Genomic DNA, 21,685 nt, shown 5'->3' with positions numbered 1-21,685 from the left:
CCAAGCTCGGCCATTAATTACTGTGTTTTCAGTATCACTTTCATTTGTGTAACTTTTAATCTATATCATTAACCCTGATATCTGTGTCAGTCCTACTTCTTAAATTCTGTGGAACATCTTTCTTGGGCATCTGTCTGTGCTTCAGACTCTGTAGGCTCTAAACGAAATGCATTATTCATCTACTGAAACCTGTTTTACATGCTGTGTTTCCTATTTACTCCTTCAAAAGATTCCTCCTTATAGCTTTGAGTGATAGTGCAGCATTTCTCATTGGTTTCTATTTTGTCTTGTTCTAGAGGAAAAACAACAACAACAAAACAACAAAAAGATTCTTTAATAATTCTGCTGACCAAAAGAGGGTTAGGACTTTCCACGCAATAGAATTACTATGTTTTGTAGACCATTTGTTAAAATGTATGTTTATCTTCTCTCCCTTAGTCTTTCATTCCTCCCCCTTCTCCTCAGTCTTCTTTCTGTCTCTCAGTTTCAGAACTTAGAGATTGTTTACTTTGAATCTTGACCTCAGTTGCCCAGATTCTACCATAAAGCTGGAGGGATCTTTGACCCTGCGGCAGTAGAGTCACAACTTGGGTGCCACAACTTGTGGCACCAAAGGGTGAAACCAAGAAGCATTTCTGATATCTTGGTGCAATTTCTGCAGGAGGTTCCCAATATTTTTTAAAGGAATAAGTGAGTAAGTAGGCAAGTCTCAAAAGAATGGACAGATTGTCAGGGTCGAAAAAGCATGATGAGATTGTGACTAGAGATACAAAAAACTTCAAGGATTTTAGCAATGAAGAGTGAGGAATTTTGACTCTCAAGTATTAAATGAATAAATGAGAGATTTTTAGAGGAAAGACAAACCGTCATTATCAAAGATGGTTAGATTCTTTTTTCTGTGAGGGAATAAATTTAACATTTCTGTGAGGGATAAATTTAAACATTATTTAGTATAAATTTTCAAGTTTAATTTTTAGGACTCATGCTTATTTATATGTGTGCTTCCCTGTGAGTGCTCAGTTTGATATACTTTTTTAATAATTTTCACATTGATTCATGTATTGGTTATATTCTAATGGTTGAACATATATTTTAGTTTATAACTTTTACTGTTATTATAGTTCTGTTTTTGTTGGATAGGAAAGACAATAATTTGTGTGTGTGTGCATGTGTGTATGTAAAATCTATTAAATTGCACATTAAATTATCTCACATGAGGAATTTTTATACTTGAAAATCATATCATTTATCTATTCTTATAATTTGAGCTATTCTCATAAGGAATATATATTCTTAAATTATAATAAACAAAAACCTTTCTTTTTAACATACACACAGGAAACCTCGACCTGTCTCCCAGTTGGTTGCCCAGCAGGTTACTCAGCAGTTTGTGCCCCCTACACAGTCAAAGAAAGAGAAAAAAGATAAAGTAGAAAAAGAAAAAAGTGAAAAGGAAACAACTAGCAAAAAGAACAGTCATAAGAAAACCAGGTAAATTTGTGAAATAATAAATGAACCATTTAATATTCTCTGTTAACATTGATATATTCATATGTAACATGGACATAAAGGATTTCATCTCCTTTATTATAAAATATGAAAGTGTCTTTCTGAGCTTGAGAGGTCTGTTAGAAATTAAACACAGAGGCCACTAATATAAGCTTAAACGCTTGCCTGCCTGCCTGCCTGACTTCCTTCCTTTCTTCCTTCCCTCTTCTCTCTTTGCTTACTAGACTCAAAGACACTTGTGTTGGAGCTGATACTTTTTCGGTCATAAAGCCAGGAGTGACATTCATAATACTGAACAAATATTTGCATGGGCTTTAACCGGTTAAAATCCTCATGGGTATCGGCAGAACAGATAATCATGATGTCCTTCTCAGTGCATATCTCTGGAGTAACAGCCTTGCATATATAACTCTGCCTTAACAGTTATTAACTTACTCTGCAATCCAACTGTGTCATTGCTTTTCTAAAACATTTATTTAGTGAAATTGATAGGCTGTTTGCAAAACTATGATAAAGCTTTAAAAGCACAATTAAGAGACCATTGCTTCCAGAGTATCCATTTGTCATGTTGAAGAAGATTCATCAATGATTGGTTCAATTAATGTTAATGATTTGAAACATTTAATTATATTTTTGTGGCTAGTTCATACATGAATCTAGAGCTTTAAACATAGATGTATTCATTTTGTTATTTTTACCTAATTTATCCATTATATGTTCAGAAAGTTGGTAGAGAGAAAAGCTAGTTTAAAATTTTATCATCTTTTGTATTTAGGCCAAGATTGAAAAATGTGGATCGGAGTAGTGCTCAGCATTTGGAAGTAACCGTTGGAGATCTGACAGTCATTATTACAGACTTTAAGGAGAAAACGAAGTCCCCGCCTGCATCTAGTGCTGCTTCTGCAGATCAACACAGTCAGAGTGGCTCTAGCTCTGATAACACAGAGAGGGGAATGTCCAGGTCATCTTCACCCAGAGGAGAAGCCTCATCATTGAATGGAGAATCTCATTAAAGTTTATTTTCTCCAATTTCTTCGTCACTTCTGTCATAACATGCAAATACACAGATTATGCCAAGAAGTACCACATTTTCATGACAAACATTCATGCACAATCCATAATTTGTGTTTTACACAAAATAGAAATTTGTTAGAATTTGTTAGACTTCATTGCAATCTATGCCTACCAAACAAACCTTTTCAGACCTGACATTTTGGTCTCCACAGTTCAAGGTGCCATGAAAATGTGGTTGAATTATTCATTATGCAGTGTTATTGGTAAGTCTATTTTCACTTTTAGTTTAGTGAATTCTAACACATAATTCTTGAATTCTCCACTATTGGCATGTAACGAATTTAAATTTTTATAACATAGTGCAAGCTGCCTAAATATGTATTATTTGAGAATTGTGAACGAATAGTTATATGTATACAAGTCAAAGATCAACTTAATCAACTATTGCTGCAACAGGATTTTCTTAATGGTTATCCTCTTAAATACACCTGCTGGTACTTGGTGTGGTTAAATAGGAAAAATTGTTATTAAATAAAGAATTTGTATGAACCGTTGCCAATGTTTTTGACACATTTTACTAAATTATTGTTCCTGAATTATGTTTCTGGTTTTATCTTTGTTTTTGTTTTTGTTTATCTTTAAAGCATTCATTATTGTAATGTTTACTAGCAGAGTAGTAAACAATAAAACATTGATTATTTAGCTTTATAATTCAGGTTTAGTGCTCTTATCATTGAACACTGGTATTTTCTGTATAATATAAAACTTTAAAGTTCAAATAATTATAAGCATTTGGCAAAAACAGAAAAGAAACCTGACATATTTTAAAGGCTGCAATTTTGGAAAAGCTTTAACTTAATAATAGTTTATCACTGTTGTCTTGCCCCAAACTTGTGCAGGGTCATAGAAGTATGAATCTAATTAATACAGAAATGGAACTGTTTCACAGAACTGGGAAATAACTAATTTTAAATCAGTTTAATTGGCCTCTTATTAAATATAAGATTCTTATGAAAGTCATAGTGCCCTATTTTCAGACACAAATGCCAGTTTATGCATTTATCAATATTCCTGAAATAAAAGTATTTACAGCCCCACTTACTATTATGTAAAATTACCAATAAAATATTTTTATGACTACAGATTTTGCAGTTTTGTTCACAACTAATAATGTGTTTCATGTTGTATTTAAAAATCCAACCTAGAAACCACACAGTACTTTTCAAATTTTTCTAGGGTCTCCTGCTTCTTTTAGCCATTTGTTTAATATATATCCACCTCTAGGAGACTTCTGAAATATAAATTAAAAACATAGCTTAGATACAAAATATCACATAAAAGCACTATGATTGCATTTGAAGAACAGAAAAAACAAAACTGTAGACCCTGACAGTTGTGATATTTGGTGGTTTCTCGTGGTAATGTAATTTTCTGTTTAATTGCAGTACTTTTTCCAGGCACAATGGGACTGTCTTTTTTGTAAGATGCTAGTTGTGAAATACAGTTACTTGCATACAGTAAAAGTCTGTGATTAAAACATTTATATACCTCATTCTTTAGTGTTGTTAAATGAAAAATTAAAGTTTGTTTTTATCATATGATGCTTTCAGTGGAACCCCAGTGAACTGGTTATGTTCTTTTAAAACACAAAAAATTTTTGCTATATTTTATTGCTTTTTATGTTTTTCAAATGTTTTAAATTTTTAGACATAGTAAAAATTACAAGTAATAATTGTAATAGGGAAAATCTTCCAATTTTTAAGTCAAAACTGTGCTTGGAGGCACTAGGTCTTATGATGATCAAATTCTTTCTGGATGTATTTTAAATGGACTGTGGGAGAGAAAGAATCTTGACAGAGATGGGATTTTACCTGAAAGGAGCATAGTCATTTTTTCATAAGGTGGGGGTGGCAGAGATAGTATAGTGTGGAAATTTAGTGTGCTAACTGGTATCTGATGCTTTGTATCCCGGTTGTAGAACCTAAGTGAGCTTGAGTAAACGACTCGAGGTCATGTCCCATCTATTATATAGGGGTAACGGTAATCTAATCTAACTGATCGAGTCGTGGGGAGGATTTAATGTCAGTCCATATAAAATTCTTAACAACTCTATGGCACACACTGGCTGATCAGTAAATGAGCCTTTACTATTCTTTATCGGTAAAATCCCATTACAAAAACAAATTGTTTCTACACCCTCTTGGATGACCAAAAGGAATTGTGTTCTGTAAGTTACACTGAATTTTCTACATCTGATGTTTGCTCCGATCCCAGACCAGCCAACTTTCTGTAATTAAAGAACCTGATGGAATGCTATATGAGGCAGGACAACTGAACTGAGTCAGCTGGTTTGAAATTTTGTTTTCCTGTCATTAATCACAATTCACGTGCTTTTATTTCACCCTACCTCAAATATACTTATAAACCAGGAAACAGACCCAAATTGAGTAAATATACCTAATGTTAAAATATGCAAAAAGATCCAGAGCCTGGGCTTAGGGTACCTTTGTAGCTCTGTTTCATCAATTTACACTGTGGTTTTAGCAGTGGGTTCTTTTAACCAAATTTCATACAAAAAGAGGATTTGAATGTTTTTCAGAGTTTATTAACTTATTTTGATACAATTAAGAGCAAAGATATAATTTGAGGCATACCAGAATATGTATTCTTAAAACCTTTTGTATTACACAGTAGAAATAGTTGACTTAAAAGCTTTATTTTTGTTAAATGCTTTCCTAAAATTATAGTGATAGTAGACAAAGTGAAAACTAAAAAAGGAAGAGAATCTCAGCTTTTCTAAGTTGATAGCATTTTTATTACCTTTCTTTTAGACAAAAATCTTTTATTTTCCTTGCCTAAAGAATGTAGTTTCTGCATGTTTATGCATTAATGCTAAACGGTCTAGAAATTTCAGTTTCCAGTGAGGCCCTTAATTTTACTTATTTTCTTGATCTGCACATTACCTCTTCTGGAGTTTTAAAGACATGATATAGGAACTGGACCATTGATAGGAATTTCTGTACTATGAACATTAAGTAAAAATAGAAAAGGGGGTGTATAAGGAAAACAATAACCATAAAGTAATATTTTGACTTACCGGCACTGCCCTCCCTGCCCTTCAAACATAGGCACCTTCAGTTTTCTGGAATAATGAATGTAGAAAAATTGAAGTGCAGAAAAGTCAGTGATCAGAATCAAGAGACGCTGAAGTTTACCAAATACAGGATGTGACTGGTCATTTTGTGAAAGCAGAAGGAAAAGAATGCCCTCACTGGCTATTGAGGGTGATCGAAAATAAGCCCCATTAATACCAAAGGCAATGGAGGGAAAATGAGGGAGGGGGGTGGAGAAAAAGCAAAGATGGCAGAAACTAGGAAATGGGGTATTGAAACACAATCTGGATGATCATAGAGGAGAATCACTAGGGAGGCAGAGAACAAATTGTAGTATGTCTGTCTGAGAAGGTTTAGAAACTGCACTGTGATACATCCTCCTAATGACTCAGTCATTAAAATTTTAGCTGTGTTTACTAGGGCAGCAATCTGCGTAATAACTTCAGAACAATTTTCTTTAAAACCAGTTCATTTTAAGAAGCTGTGATAGAGAAGTTTTACCTTGAATTATATGAACACTACTTTCCTAAAAGCAGATCCCCTCTCTCCCAGATAATTTAAATTAAGTTTTTAATGTGGCCTTTGTATTTAGCCAGTGTAGCTTATCCTGTCTTTATGGGCCAGTTCTGTAGCTTGTGAAATTCCATACTAAGACTAGGTACTTCTATGGAAAGATCAAGTAGAGCTCTGAGAAGTTTCAGTGCTCTGGGACATGTTTCATGTTCTAAATCATTTTATGGGTGTGTTTGTTTTCTGTGTGTTTTCATCAGTAGGAGTCGTAGAATGTAGTAGTTATTTTATTATTGTTACACTATTTTCCTGATCTAGGTTGTCTTTATATCAGTACTCAATTCAGAGAACATTTATTGAATATATTTTGTGCACTTGGCATTGAACTAGGGGTTGGAGCTCACATGTTAAGAGGAGAGACCTGTAAGTAAGTAATTACAGTGCCATCATTGCAATGGTAAAAAACGTCTAAAATAACTGAAATAGCAGAGGACGTGTTTGCCACTCCCCACCCCCATTTTTTTCTAGGAAACGCAGCTTGGCCTAAGTATTCTGCAAGTCCGCACAGAAAATGTTAGGATCTCATCTTGATAGTTGCAGCTAATAATGTTCAGTGTCAGTTTTACTAGCTCTCATTTCATTACTCCTGCTTGAATTTTCAAAGTTTAACCCTTTAGGCCATGTGAGATGATCATTTTCCTATAATAATTTTTAAAAACCAATAACCAGCTAGTGAGGTCTGCTTTTGCTTTCCGTGAAGCTAATGAAGAAGCATTACCCAGCATGCAAATGAGAAATTTTATTCAGACCTATTTCAGGAAAAGCGTTAATTCATGTGAGACAATTTGCCTTTTGCTTACAGATAATGCAAATAATTCAATTCATCGATTGCCCTCCATTTCTGAGAGAAGTCTCGGATTAAAATTCGGCTTTTAATAATTATGTAGGACTTAATCTCCTGCCAAATCCATATTCTTATTCTTGATTGTATTTTTTTGTAGATTCTGGTATTAATGTTTTTCATTGTGTTCTTACAAAGTTCCTCAAATCTCTTCCCTAAGGCTAAATAGTAATACTATTTAGGAATGCTGTTAGTATTATAAAGTACTATAGTATTGTAAAGTATTAGAGTACTTTGTAATACTTGTAATACTAACTTTTTAAAAAAGTTAGAAAATTTCTTCATTTCAATGTGTGAGGCTAAGCCCCACTGAGAACTTTTTGGGACAAGGTTCTAGTGAAATGGGTGCCTCCCTAACTGGAATTCCTGAGTGGCAAGTCTTGAGCTTACATGTCTAGGTTTAGATCTTTTGGCCTAATTGGAAGTAGGGAGTTTGAATGAAAGCTCCCATCTCATCTTCATATTTTCATTAACTCTTTTAGCAGGAGAATACAGGAACTAAGCTGGGTAGCAAGACTCATTGGAGTTTTTCATGTATATTATTTTCACTATCCTCTTAATTAATAATAATAGCAACAATGAAATGAGCCTGTGTTTACTTTTACAGTTAGCAAAATTGAGGTTGGGTTACTGTGTAAAACCAGTTTGGGAGAAGATTCCCAAGGGACAGAATGGTAGTGAAAGCATTTTTTAAAAACAGAAAGTAGGCCGAGTTCTCAGAAGAGCAAAATGATCTTGGCCCAAGAGATAGTTCTTTAATCAAAGAAGATAAAAAAGCCTGTGTTTCCCGTACAGGATAAGATAAACAAGGAACAGTTGAACTCTGAAGAAAAAGGAAATTTTTTTTTTTTTACTTTATTAAAAATATAGAAAAGTAAAAAGAAACCAAACATAACATAGGGTTGTTTAGTGATGTAATTTCTTTGTAGAAAAGAACAATATGGGTAACAATAAGAATTCTGATTCTATTTTTTGAACTGAGGCCTGGATTTATGAAGTGTGATAGTATCAGAATTCTTAATTATTTTCAGTCTTCAGCCTTTAAGGGCCCGGGTTAGGAAAAAGGTCTGTTACTTACTCTTGTTATAATCATGACCTCGACTGATGGCAGGTTTTAAAGAACTTGTGCATGTATGTTTTAATTCTAATTTCCCTCATGACTAAATTTCCCTACAAATCTAGCATTTACTTTTACTGAGAGTATTTAATTAAAAAAAAAAAAAAGATTAAAATCCATTGTATTGGGGCACCTGGGTGGGTCAGTGGGTTAAGCCTCTGCCTTCGACTAAGGTCCTGATCTCAGGGTCCTGAGATTGAGTCCCACACCGGGCTCTATGTTCAGCGGGGAGCCTGCTTCCCCCCCCTCCACCTGCCTCTCTGCCTTCTTGTGACCTCTCCGTCAAATAAATAAATAAAATCTTTAAAAAAAAAATAAAATCCACTGTATTAATGGAAATGGAGTGTTCCTGAAGACTGAATGGGGCATAAGTGCAGGGATGGTTCAGAGGATATTCCTTACTCTCCTCCCTACTCCACCCTCTCCATACTCTTCCCTCCAGCTAAATTCAGGGATCCTATAGAAGCTAAGGTGCCCCCATTCATTGGTCTTACACTGACACTTTTTTCGAATCATGTCTACAGCTGAGTATGAAGAGAAATGAGAATGAAGAGAATTGCTTTTCTCTTTCATCCTACCCCTGACTCTACTCTCCCCCCCAACATTTTCTGATCTGAATGAACACCTAAACTGAAATACTTTTTTTCAAACTGACGATAGTCTTTTTCAACTTCTTTCCTCCAGTCCCACAAGGTTTCTAGGAAATGGACTATGGGAAATGAAGAGATTTCATTAGAAGCCAACCGAAAGAGAGACTGGTTTTCACTTTAAGTCTGAGTTTTTGATCCTTGTGTTCTGCAACTAATCTGACTTGTATTTCTCTGATTGTAAATTTTGTTTTAATCCCAGAACCAGTCTAAGAGGTTTTCACATAACCTAGGTTTCTTCCTTTTTGCTTTTACTTGAATTTGCATCACTCAATTTAGCATTTATTTGTTTAGAGATAGTATGGTATAATGGGGAAAAAATGTGTGTTGGATCCTCAAAGATTTCCATTCGAATTATGAATCTTCATTATTAGTGATTGGGTTAACAAACTTCTGAGTTTCAAGTTCCTTGTTTTTTAAATAACATCTTCATATATGTGTTACAAGGATTGAATCAGATTATGCATAGACCTTTATAAACTGAAGTTATTTTTTAAAAGTTTTGAACTTTACTCTGAAAAGATCCCCGAAGAGGATTTCTTCTTCTTCTTCTTCTTTTTTTTTTTTTTGAAAGAAGTCCTAAAAGGTAAATGGATGGAGAAGGAAATGCTGAGCACAACCCTAAATTTGTTATAGAGTGATTTATTAGAGAAGATTTATTAAAAAAATAAAAATATTAATGGAATGTCTTATATATTCAAAATGTACCAGGAACTATAGGAATAACCAAGATTAATCTTTTGAATATAAGATTCTTGAAATTTGGATTATCCTAAATCTGAGAGTTTTCTAGATTGTGGAGGAGGTCTCTATCTCTATAATTTAAACAAGTATTGCTACTTAAAATTTTTTTTGTCCACCTAGATTAACATTTTTGACAGAATGACGGGAAGATCAATATAGATTAAAAATTTGTATATAGACAGCCTGTTACTAGAGAATTAGGGGGGGTGGTCTAGAAATGAAAAAGTAGACTTAGGAGTATATACATACACACAGTAAATGACAGAAATACCTATCATGAAGTCAAGCATTTAAATCAGTTTCAATAACTTAAAATTAATTTCACGGATATAAAAATGTTTAGGGGCACCTGACTGGCTCTGTCAGAAAAGCATCTGACTCTTAATCTTGGAGTCATGAGTTTGAGCCCCATGCTGGGTGCAGAGATTACTTAAATTTATAAAACTTAAAAAAAAACTATAAAAAATTTTAAAATGTATGAATCCTGGAAATTATCATTAGGGCATGTGAATGGCTCCTTATACTCCAAGATAACCAGTTAACACTGTGGGTAATACAAAAGTCATTTCTAATTTTGGAATGCCTTATATACTTTGCAACAAAATTTTCTTTTTAATTACAGGATTAAAAGGAACCTAAAGGGGTGTGATATGGTCCACAACCTTGATGTCAAGTAAATGAGCGATTATTCTTCTGGATGCGCTTGTCCCATAAATTGTTGCAGAATGAAAATTGCCATTCCAGTACTTTAATGACCTGTGGGGCATTAAATTATTCTGTTTTTCCTACATTTAGTTTCTTTGTTGAAATAGAAAACAATTGTGATAGGCATCTCTTTAAACATCTTTGATCTATTTGAGTACTTCTTACTCCAGTTTCTTGGTACCATATCCTTTCTTTTTCTCTCTCAAAATCTATTTTCCAGTCTTATAAATGCTTTTGCAATCCATTTCTGTACCTCATTAAGTTTATCCTTATTTCTCTAAAAATTGTAAGGTGTAGTAGAAGGATTAATTTAATATTGTCATTATTTTTACTTGCCTGTCGTCCCTTTGAGGGCAGTACACTCTAGCCCCTTGTCTGGCATGTAGAATATATTCAATAAATGTTTATTGAATGAATAAGTGTATGTTTTCATTATACTTACACATCTTGATAGCGTGCTAGTTGTCTTTTTTTTGCCTGGTAAGTCAAGAAATGTAATCCTTATAGAAAAAACTGAGACTTAAATTTATTTAGTAACTTTCCCATGGTCACAGAGCCACCAGTTTTTGGTGTAGGGATTTTGAACGGATAACCACTGCTAAATTAAAAAGCATATCCCCACTTTGTTTTTCATGGCCAAACACTTCAAAGCTCCAAATGCGGGGCACCTGGGTGGCTCAGTCGCCTGGGTGTCTGTCTTCCGCTCAGATCATGATCTCAGGGGCCTGGGATCCAATCTCTGCTCAGTGCGGAGAATGCTTCTCCCTCTCCCTCTGCAGCTCCACTTGCTTGTGCTCTCTCGCATTCTCTCCCTTAAATAAATAAATGAAATAGTAAAAAGAAAAAAAAAAAAGCTCCAAATGCATTTGAACAGGTTAGCCAGCATGATTTTTCTTCATGAAGTGTGTGTGTGTGTGTGTGTGTGTGTTTAAAGCCTTCTTTCCCTCACTTTGCGGCACTGTAACTGCTTTCTGGTTCCAATCTTAATCTTTGTCTCAGCCTGCACAGTGGGGCCAGAACCTGCTCTCTAAAAGTCAGATGGGATCATGTTACTTCTTAATTTAGAAACCCTTCAATGGTCACCACTGTTTGCTAGAGTAAGTTCAAACTCCTTGGTATACTAACCAAGGCACTCAAATATCTGTCGCCTTCAACTTCCAGTCTTATCACTCATCACACCCTCCCTTGCATTCACTTAGCTGGTTGTATCAAACTTCTCACAGTTCCCTAAACACAAGAACCTGTTTCATTGATCCCTCAGCCTGCAATTCCTTTCCTTCCCCCAGCCAAGACCCTGATGACTCTTTTACCACCAAGTGCCTGTTGACCGTGACCTCAGTAAAACGGATCACTCCTTTTTGTGTTGGCCCACACCTTCACAAGCTTTTATATATCCTAATGTCTGTGTCCTGGTATTGCGCGTACTTGCGAGTCCCACTTATTTACTTATTGTCCTTCATTTACTTATTTACAGTTATTTATAAGTCCCACTTATTTATGTACTGATTTACTGTCCCACCCCATGCCCAATTATGTGTCTTTAATACCCCAAAGTACTCAAGTAGTGCTTGGCACACAGTGGTGCTTTATGAATGTTCAATAAGTGAATGGAATGGAAATATGGCTGAAGAGAGAAGAAATGGAAAGCTAAAGAGAAAGCTTTAGGGAGAACATTAGGTCAAAAAGATCGAAAAAGATGTAACAGGGACGGCCTCAGTCGAACAGGCCCTTAACAAGTTCGTTAGGAGGCAAGATACGCATGCTCCGCAGCATCACGAGGTAATCCAATACCTGGATGAAATGGCTCGTACAGTCTTACAGAAACTCAGAGGCTGGGGAAGTCCCTGCCGCGGAGCACGGAACTGAAAAACGGCTTAATCAAATGCCTTCCAGGTGCACGGTGTTTTTCGTGCGTTAAGCAATTTACTCTCTGCAACCAGCCTATGAGGACGATGTTATCTCCGTTTTAGAGAAGAAACATGCTCAGAGAATTGAGCTTGCTCAACGTCACAGACTACCATGTGGAAGAACCGTAATTTGAATTGGGGTCAGCGGTCTCCAACGCCCAGTTCATTTCGCCACACCCCCTCCTCGGCAGTGCCGAGCCGCCGGGAGTTCAGACGCGTTCCCTCGGCGTTCCTCTCACACCCCGGCCAGTCCAGCTCTCTCGCGCTCACTGCGCCTGCGCGTCCGCCTGCTGCCGGGGCTCTGGGGAGGGGCCCACGCCGGCGGAGGCGGTGTCAGAGCTCCAGGCGGGTAGTAGGCTAGCGGGCGAAGGTGGTTGGGCGGCCCAGGCCAGGAGAGGAGGGAGGGAGGAGAGGAGGGAGGGAGGGAGAGGAGGAAGGCGGGGCGGGCTGGAGGCCGCCGCGGAGGAGGAACTTGTTGCGGCCGCGGCTGCGCTGTGCGCACCCCTACGCTCCAGTTCGCCCGGCGGGCGCGGTGCGGAGGTGGCGGCGGCTGCTAAGGCTGAGGCGCGGGGCTGGGGCGATGCGGCGCTATCTGCGCATCGTGGTGCTGTGCCTGGCCTGCGGCTTCTGCTCGCTCCTCTACGCCTTCAGCCAGCTCGCCGTGTCCCTGGAGGAAGGAGCGGGCGGAGGTGGCGGGAAGCCGCAGGCCGCGGCGGCTTCCTGGCTCGCGGGCGGCGGACGCGGCGGCGCGAGAGGGGTGGGCAGCGTGGGACCCGCAGCTCATTCCGGCCGCTCGGACAGGTACGGGCGGTTCCCAGTTAGGGGGCCGGGTTCGGGGCCAGGGGCCAGGGGCGCGGCGGGGGCGCGGGGGCTCGGCCCGGCTCGGGCTGCTCGCCGGTCAGTCCGGCGTCTCTCGCCGGCGGGCCCGCGCCTCCCTCCGCCCGGCCCGCGCCTCCCGCTTCTTTGCCGCCGTCTCTGACCCCTTCTCTCATTTCCCTCCTTCCCCTCCATCCGGGGGTGAGCCTAGCCCGAGAGCACTCCACGCTCTTTGTGTTTGTCTTCTGGCCCATTCCTTATGCGCTTTTTAAAGCGGATAGAAATTAATTTTCAACTTTTAACTGACAGTTGCTCCCCCACCCCCTTACAGAAGTCATTGAAAGTAAAAGGTGCCCCACAAAAAAAGCCTTTTTGCTGTCTGGCTAGTGGGAATTCCCTCTTGTTTCCATGGAGTTTAAGTGGAGATATTTAAACATCAGGCTGGCGCCCTAGTTCAATTTTCCCCCCTCTTCTGGACGGGGCGTCTAATTTTTGTGTGTTAACGCTCAAATGTTCATTGTTAGTTTTTATTAAATCTGGGTAGAGCTTTTATGCGTATTTTGCATTTTTCTGTAGGAAACATCGGTCTGCTCTGAAACTTACTGTAAGTTAGGAAAGGAACGAGGCTTACCATGTTCACTCACGTGTTTTGTGGGATGGGATGGATATTTTTCTTTAAAAAAATCGGTGTCTAAAAGGCAGCATAGTGCCTTGCGTGGATTTGCACAAATCACTGCCAGAGTTGGAATCTGCGTGAGATTTAAAAAAGAATGCGGCGCATTCTGAGAGCTTAGCAAAATCCGAGCGTTTGCACTTCCTCGAAAAATAGGCTCCTTTTTTTGTGGGCATCTCTTTGGGAACGACTCAGAGCGCTCCCTTACTAAGAGGCAAAGTCGGCTTTGGTATCAGGAAGTATGCGGTTGATGCGGGGGAGGGCAGGTCAGCTGCAGGCTCTTTAACATTCTTCTGAGAGTTGATGGTCGTTTTCACAATAAAAGGGGGAGGACGTTTGGGCATAGGAGCAAATGGGAAAGCTGGACTGTCATGTTTTTGTCAGAGGAATCCTGGACTCCATTCATTAAAGCAGAACTACTTCCAGTCAGGTTTGTCAGCTCTTATCTGCCCTGGGAAAGGCGGTGACTGACGACCTGAACGAGCTCATGAATAATGAGGCTCACAAAATGCTGTTCATGGTCTTTTATGGATTGGGAAGCATTTAAAATTATGGAAAAAATTATTTTTGTAGTGGGTAGAATCGTAAGGAAGCAACATTTTAAAACATTGGAGGAAACTGGACTATGATGATTATGAGATTTCAGTTTGGTAGAGGGACATTCGTTGTTAGTGCTTTTTTGTCTCGGAAACTTATACTTTAGGGGTGCCTGGGTGGCTCAGTGGGTTGAGCCACTGCCTTCGGCTGAGGTCATGATCTCAGGGTCCTGGGATCAAGTCCCGCATCGGGCTCTCTGCTCAGCGAGGAGCCTGCTTCCCTCTCTCTCTCTCTCTCTCTCTTCCTGCCTCTCTGTCTACTTGTTTCTCTCTGTCAAATAAATAAAAAAAATAAAATCTTTAAAAAAAAAAAGAAACAAACTTTATTTTGTGACAGATTTTTGTAAGCTGTATTTACTTGGCTAGCTGATTGGGACAAAGTTATTTGAGATATAGAATAAGAACTTCAGTAATTTTTTTTTTAAAGTAATCTCTATGTCCAAGGTGGGGCTGGAATTCACAACCCCAAATCAAGAGTCGTGTGTCAACTGACTGAGCCAGCCAGCTGCCCCAGCACTTAGTTTTAATAAATGTTTTTATAGAGCTGTTACTGAATTTTCAAGTTTGATGTGTCCAAGTCAGCTAAAAAGCTGTATATTTACTGGTCATCTGAGTGGCATAACTTCTCATTTTAATGAGGCATGTCTGTAACTTTAAAGGTGTTTTAGGCTTGGTAAAAATGTGGTGAAGTACATTTCATGCTTGTATGAGAACTTTGGGCAGAGGAACAACATGAAAAGTTAGATTGTTAACACTTTTACTCTACAATTTGATTAAGGTCAGAAGAGTTCTTAAGACATTAGGAGTCTCAATTTTAGATATTATTTATAACATTTTTGAAGATTTCTCATAGAGTTTGGTCAACTCTTTTGGCTACCACAGGCTATATAGAAGATACCTGTCTTTAACTTCTCTTCCTATGTATAAATCATTTGAGAAGGGTCCAGAAGGCATCAATAATTGGAGCAGGATTGTATCTTTTGATTCTTTAGGGCTTTTTCTGTAAAGCTTCTGTGATGAAAATCTACTCTGCATAGTGTTTATTTGGTGGCAAATGGGGTATGAAGCAAGCAGCATCTTCCCTTTTTGGTAGGGCTTGATTATCATTGCATTGTTACCTTTTTTTGAAGCAGTCTTACCTGAAAAACCTTATTTTTCTCATTCACTTAAAATATGGAATCTAGTTATACCCACTATGTTTTATTGGTCAGATCTTAAAGAAAGTGTCTATTGCATGGAATTCCAGGACGGTAAATTACTTGGAAAGTTCCTTGCGAGTTTTCAAAGTAAAATTTCTAAAATGATAGGAGCAGCTTTTCAGTAAAATCTCTTACTTAGTGTATCCTGTTTGAATCCATTATATTTTGGTATTTAGAAAATATGCAGGTCTTAGAGTCAGACAAACCTGTTCTCTTCCTCTCTCTGTGTGAAAACTTGACCAGCTTTCTACTTCAGTTTTCTCACCTGTAATATGTAGATAATACTATCCTTAGTTAATTTGTAAATAGCATCCTAAATTGACAGTGATTAAAATCCAGCAAAATTGACTTAAGCAAAACTTATTTAAAATGGCTTATATGGGTTGTTGACAGGAGCAAAATTGGAAGGAAAATTCTCCCGGGGAACTCCAGGTACCTTCAGGACTAGGACTCTCTTATCTCTCTTCCGCTGTAGACAGGTTTTGTTCATGGGATCTTTGCAGTGTTTCTTCTCTAATCTCAAATGAAATGTCTAGGAAAAGGCTCTAATTGGACTTGTTTGAATCACATGTCCATCCAGGGACTACTCGGTGTTTTCAAGAATGGTGATTTCTGATTCCCTGGCTCTTTGTTACTTGCATATGCTTGTGGTAGACTGGATAATGTGATTGGTATTGGAGATGAATGATGCTTTAAAGATGTTCCCACTGGCTGGGCAGTGGCTCTTCCACATAGAGAAACTGTCTTAAGCTGTTAGACATGGACAGACTGTTATTAAGTTACTCAATATAAATACAGGACTTCTGTAGAAGAAGTTAGACTGTTTATGACTTTAGCTACTCAGAATGATTGTCACATTTCACTGATAAATCTTGATGGTGATTATGAGCATTTCATCCTGTTGTAGCTGTATGGTGGTGTGAAGTGGGGGAATCAAGAAACTACTAAGCATTTGAGTGGTAACCATTTCTGGATCCACCATGCTGTTTGTGTGTCAAGTCCCCTCACTGGTGAGGCCATTGAGTTCTCATTTCTGCTGGATCTTGTGAACAGTAGTAGGAGGTACTGAGCATGTTTACGGCTTTGGAGACAGACTTTAGCTTTATTACATGTTTGGCTATGTGAACCTTGAATACATTTCCTCAGAAGTTAGATTAGAGGTAAGAGTATGATACTGGGTTGGGGAATTGAAGTGAAGTAGCTTGAATGGATGACTGAATATGGTATCTAGCATAGTAAAACTGTAGCCATATGGTGACAGTTTCAATCATTTAAATTAAAAAAAAAATTATTTTTTAAGATTTACTCATTTAGGTGCCAGGGTTACTCAGTTAAGCATCTGCCTTTGGTTCTGGACATGATCCTGGGGTCCTGGGATTGAGCTCTGCATTGGGCTCCTCATTCAGTCAGTCCTGAGAGTCTGCTTGAGTATTGTCTTTCTCACTCTGCCCCTCCCCCTGCTTGTGCTCTTTCTCAAATAAATAAATAAATAAATAAATCTTAAAAAAATTATTTACGTGAGAGAGATAGAGCGTGCAGTTGGGGGAAGGGGCAGAGAGAATATCTAAGCAGACTCCCCACTCAGCACAGATCTAGGGATGCAGGGCTCAATCTGATTGAGATCAGGACTCAAGCTGAATCCCAGGATATGGTGCTTAACCAACTGAGCCACCCAGGGGCCCCTTAGTCATCTTAAATTTTAATCAAAAGAATTAAAAAAAATTTTTTTTTAAGATTTTATTTATTTATTTGACAGACAGAGATCATAAGTAGGTGGAGAGGCAGGCAGAGAGAGAGGAAGGAAGGGAAGCAGGCTCCCTGCCGAGCAGAGAGCCCGATACAGAGCTCTGTCCCAGGACCCTGGGATCATGACCTGATCCTATGGCAGAGGCTTTAACCCACTGAGCCACCCAGGTGCCCCAAAATAAATTTTTTTCAATTTCTTTTTTTTTTATTTTTATTTTTTTTATTTTATTTATTTATTTGACAGACAGAGATCGTAAGTAGGCAGAGAGGCAGGCAGAGAGAGAGAGGAGGAAGCAGGCTCCCTGCTGAGCAGAGAGCCCGATGTGGGGCTCGATCCCAGGGTCCTGGGATCATGACCTGAGCCGAAGGTAGCGGCTTAACCACTGAGCCACCCAGGCGCCCCTTTTTTTCAATTTCTGACCTCTGGGAAAAATCCTGTCCTTAGGCCTGAGTCCAGATTTGCTTAAACCAGCCCTATTAGTGGGGTCTGGGAATCTATATTTTGGATATGTGCCCCCGGTTAGTGTTACAAAACCAGAGACTGAGAACCACTAATGTAGCTGAGAAAGGTTTGACTATTTTCACACTACTCTTTTTAGTAGAGATATTTCTTTTCCTCTTTCCTGAAGTCATTTTTGAAGAGAGAAGTTCAGGCAGTGAATAGCGAAACAAATTACTTACTAAAGCCACCTTCATTTCTGCTTTGTTCATGTAGAGACATCTTATGTAAAACCGGTACCCTGCACTTGTATTTTAGTTCACTGAGGATCATACTTCACATGGTTGTAAAGTGTTTAGCACAAATCTGACTAATAATTATGTAATTAAAATTATTTTGTTGTATGTTCGAGGGGAAGCTGATTAGGCTAATAAAAGAGGAACGTGTACTTTTGATTTAGAAATCCTCTTTTAATACATTAAAGTTATTATCTGTGCCTGTTGAAAATACTTGCCCCCACATATTAACTTACCTGTGTATACCATATGAAGTTTAAAATTTTTGTGTATTCGGATGGGCGTTTTTTTCTTTACCATTTTAATCTTTGTCATACATAGTAAAACTTTCTACTGGAGGGTTTTTTCCTCCCACTCTTTCAACATTTAAATCTTTAATACAGTTTTGTTTTTTTTTTTTTTTTTCTTTTTCCTGGAGGAGGGAGTTGGGTATGATGTGAATAGTTAGTTTTGAAATAGATAAGTAATTGTTCATTGTCTTTTGTGTATAAGCAGTCCTTTTTACCCTAAGTATTAATTAATTTAGTGATTTAAGAAAAAGAAATGAAGACCTGACACAGCTAGAAATTATGTTGTCTGGAGACAATTTTTAGTTGAAAATGAGGGACCCCGATACTGGTGGTCTTCAAATAATGCTGATTTGTCAGTATCATGAGAATGTTCTCCTTTAATGTGGTTGAGAGCTTCTTTGTTTTCTTGCCACAGTCACAGTGTAGGTATCCGTGCCTTGAGGTTGCACTGGTGGCTTGCAACACTTGATTCAGACTTCCACATTCTTTTGCTGGATATGCCTAAACTTATCCCTTACTTAAAGTTGTGCATGGTTTTCACTAAAGCCTCATGACTGTAGTAGGTGTTTTGAAATGAAAAGTACATTTTCCAAGTTAATTTAAAAGTACAAAAGACTGTCTGTAACCAGATTTAAGTAAACTTCAAATTTGAGAACTGTTACTGTGGAGAATTTATATAGTTAAATGCTCTGCTTAATCCTGAGCATGAAATATCTCAATTCTTTAAGTACTGAAATTTGGGGAATTTTGTTTTTGGTAATTTTTTTTAACTTTTTAAAATTAATATAAATTCACAGGAAGTTTCAGAGACACACTTGTATCATTCACTGTTTCTTCTAATAGTAGGATTTTATATGAGCATAGAATAATACTACTACAATTAAAATATGTATCAATATAGTACAATATTATAACCCCAGAAATTGAGGTTGTACAACCCATAGGCTGTATTCATATATTACCAGTTTTACATGTATTTGGTATGTGTATATGTAGTTTCATGCAGTTTTATCACATATGTATATTTGTGATAACAAATAACAAACAACTGTGTTATCACCATAAGATGCTTTGTGCTACCCCTTGATCACTTTGTAGACAAGTCATCTAGAACTAGAAACATTATGCCATATGAAATTTGAGTATAAGTCATAGTAAAGTTTTATTTTAATTTATTCCACAGTGAAGATGATTGGTGTTTATGGACTTCATTAATTTTGGATGTCATTGTTTACGGAAGACATACCCAGGCTCAACTTACAGTTTTGCCCCATTAAAATTATTTGATAGAATTACTTCTTTAAATGTAGTAGTATATTTCTAATATATAATAGTTTTTTTTTCTTTTAAAATTTTTTAAATCTATTTGTTTGAGAGAGAGAGGGAGTACTAGCCAGGGTGGGGTGGGAATTGGGATTGGGGTGGTGGGGAGGGCCAGAGGGAGAAGGAGAAGCAGACTCCTGGTTGAGTAGGGAGCCTGAGCTGGGAGCCTGATGCAGGGCTCCCTCCCAGGACTTTGGATATCATGGCCTCAGCTGAAGGCAGACAGTTAACCAACTGAGCCACCCAGTTGCCCCTCCAGCAGTTTTAAGGAATAAAAACAAAAGCAGCTAATAACCAGAACTTGGAGAACTATCTTTACCAGTATTTTTTAACTTTATTTTTTTCTGGCCTAAAAGTACAGTTGCTTTCTGGCTCCAGACTAGTTTTTTTTTTTTTTTTTTTTCTTCTCTCCCCCTAATCTTTGCTTGTGATAACAGTTACTGGTACATAAGGAGTTTCTACTGTCAGTTTTTACTTTATTTTATTTTTTAAAAAGATTAATTAATTAATTAAATAATTAATTTGACAGATAGAGATCACAAGTAAACAGAGAGGCAGGTTGGGGGCGGAGGGGAAGCAGGCTCCTCGTTAAGCAGAGAGCCCGATGCAGGGCTCGATCCTGGGCCCGTGGGATCATGACCTTAGCGGAAGGCAGAGGCTTTAACCCACCGAGCCACCCAGGCACCCCACTACTGTCAATTTTTTTAAAAACTGTTTTTTAATAAGTGAGAGAATGTAAGCTTGGGAAGTAAGAAACATTAAATTATGCTACCTCTTGCCAGCAGCACATCAGTATTTTATGATTTTTTTTAATAGTGGTATGTGTACTCAGTAGTGCATATGTTTTATATTTCCATTAAAGACAGAAAGAAAAACATTGCTTCTTAACAAACTATGTTTTGACATTGAGTTATGGTTATGAAACTTATGTAAAACTTGACTTTTCCCCTGCAATTTCATCTACATTAATAACTATAGTTTCTAGCAATTCCACTTGTGGGTATATAGGTATATATATGCAAGAGAATTGAAAACATGTATTTGTAGAAAAAATGTAAATGAGGTTCATAGCAGCATTATTTATAATAGCCAAAAGGTGGAAACTGATGAATGACTAAACAAAATGTGATATATCCATCCATTATTTGGGCATAAAAATGAATGAATTGTACTGATAAGGAATGAAGTGTACTGAAGTATACTACAGTAGATGAAACTTGAAAATATATTCAAGGGTCAGACTGAAGGAAGTCACATTCGAGAGACCACATATTGTATAATTTCACTTATGTGAAGTATTTGTGACAGGCCAATCTATAGAGACAGAGGATGGATTTGTGGGGTTCCTGGGTGGCTCCGTTGTTTAAGCATCTGCCTTCTGCTCAGGTCATAGATCCCAGAGCCCCAGGACTGAGTCTTGCATTGGGCTCCTTGCTCAGCGGGGAGTCTGCTTCTGGCTCTAACCCTCTCCCCTCTCATGCTGTCTCTCACTCTCTCTTTCAAATAAATAAATAAAATCTTAAAAAAAAAAAAAGATTTTCTCTTAAAAAGGAGTTGTGGTTGCCTAGGCCTGGGAGATTAAAGACTGCAAGTTGAGACAGAAAATGGTATTATTTTATAATTTTAATGGATAATTTTTATGGAAGAATTTAATTAGGGAATAATTTTCCTTGAGACTTCGTTTTCCATTTCCATTTTCTATTGCTATAAGGTTTGACAGCAGGAGGTGGAATAACCAGATTAATTTTGTCCTTCTTGGAACAAAGGTACACTGTAGGTTTTGAGTATAAATAAATTGTGGATTTGTTGAAAGAAAGCTGTGATAACGTCTGTATCTGAAAGATGGAGATCTCTATTTGAACAAGTTTGTTGTGAGGCTTAAGTGGATGTGAAAGCTCTTGAATTTGAAAAGAACTGTGTTAGCGGTTACCACGACCACTGAGCCTGTCTCTAGTATGGAAATGCAAGACTTAAAAAATACTTAACCATGCCTGAGAGGGGACAAACATTTCTTGATCTTGCTGGTCTGCATACATTTTCTTTCTTTCTTTTTTTTTTTTTTAATGCTGGGCTTGAAAATGGTGTCCATGTAAAGATAAACCAAATTACAATATTTTTTTTTCCTATCAGTTTTAAAATT

The 21,685-nt window shown here is 37.7% G+C and overlaps 2 protein-coding genes and 1 long non-coding RNA gene across 8 annotated transcripts in view; 2 read left to right on the top strand and 1 right to left on the bottom strand.

Annotated features, from left to right (window-relative positions):
* The window catches only part of YAF2 (YY1 associated factor 2), a 79,810-nt gene extending 75,735 nt beyond the window's left edge, over positions 1 to 4,075 (top strand). For 3 of the 5 annotated variants that reach the window (XR_014314498.1, XR_014314499.1, XM_082742263.1), the window contains 2 exons: positions 1,339 to 1,491; positions 2,285 to 3,665. Coding sequence is in view for 3 of the 5 variants with exons in the window: in XM_082742263.1 (XP_082598389.1) it covers positions 1,339 to 1,491; positions 2,285 to 2,522 (391 nt within the window). In the remaining 2 variants the exon portion in view is untranslated. Of the gene's footprint in view, positions 1 to 1,338; positions 1,492 to 2,284 lie in introns of all 5 variants that reach the window. The other 2 variants (XM_082742261.1, XM_082742262.1) reach the window with 1 other exon arrangement.
* A 6,689-nt stretch (positions 4,076 to 10,764) lies between these two features.
* On the bottom strand, positions 10,765 to 12,429 carry LOC309870128. Its single transcript, XR_014314501.1, has 2 exons — positions 12,052 to 12,429; positions 10,765 to 11,072 (listed from the first exon to the last, which is right to left on the bottom strand). It is a non-coding gene; the product is annotated as an uncharacterized lncRNA (long non-coding RNA).
* Positions 12,430 to 12,452: 23 nt separating this feature from the next.
* Positions 12,453 to 21,685, top strand: part of GXYLT1 (glucoside xylosyltransferase 1) — a 54,608-nt gene continuing 45,375 nt past the window's right edge. Inside the window, exon 1 of one of the 2 annotated variants that reach the window (XM_082742233.1) lies at positions 12,453 to 12,968. In XM_082742233.1, coding sequence (XP_082598359.1) covers positions 12,748 to 12,968 — 221 coding nt within the window. In that variant the 5' untranslated portion in view covers positions 12,453 to 12,747. The remainder of the gene's footprint in view (positions 12,969 to 21,685) is intronic. The other variant, XM_082742234.1, reaches the window with a different exon arrangement.

This window comes from Mustela nivalis, assembly GCF_964662115.1.
Source record: "Mustela nivalis genome assembly, chromosome: 7".
NCBI classification, from domain to species: Eukaryota; Metazoa; Chordata; class Mammalia; order Carnivora; family Mustelidae; genus Mustela; species Mustela nivalis.
Note: the sequence above shows the minus strand (reverse complement) of the source record. Positions and strands in the feature narration are given on the sequence as shown.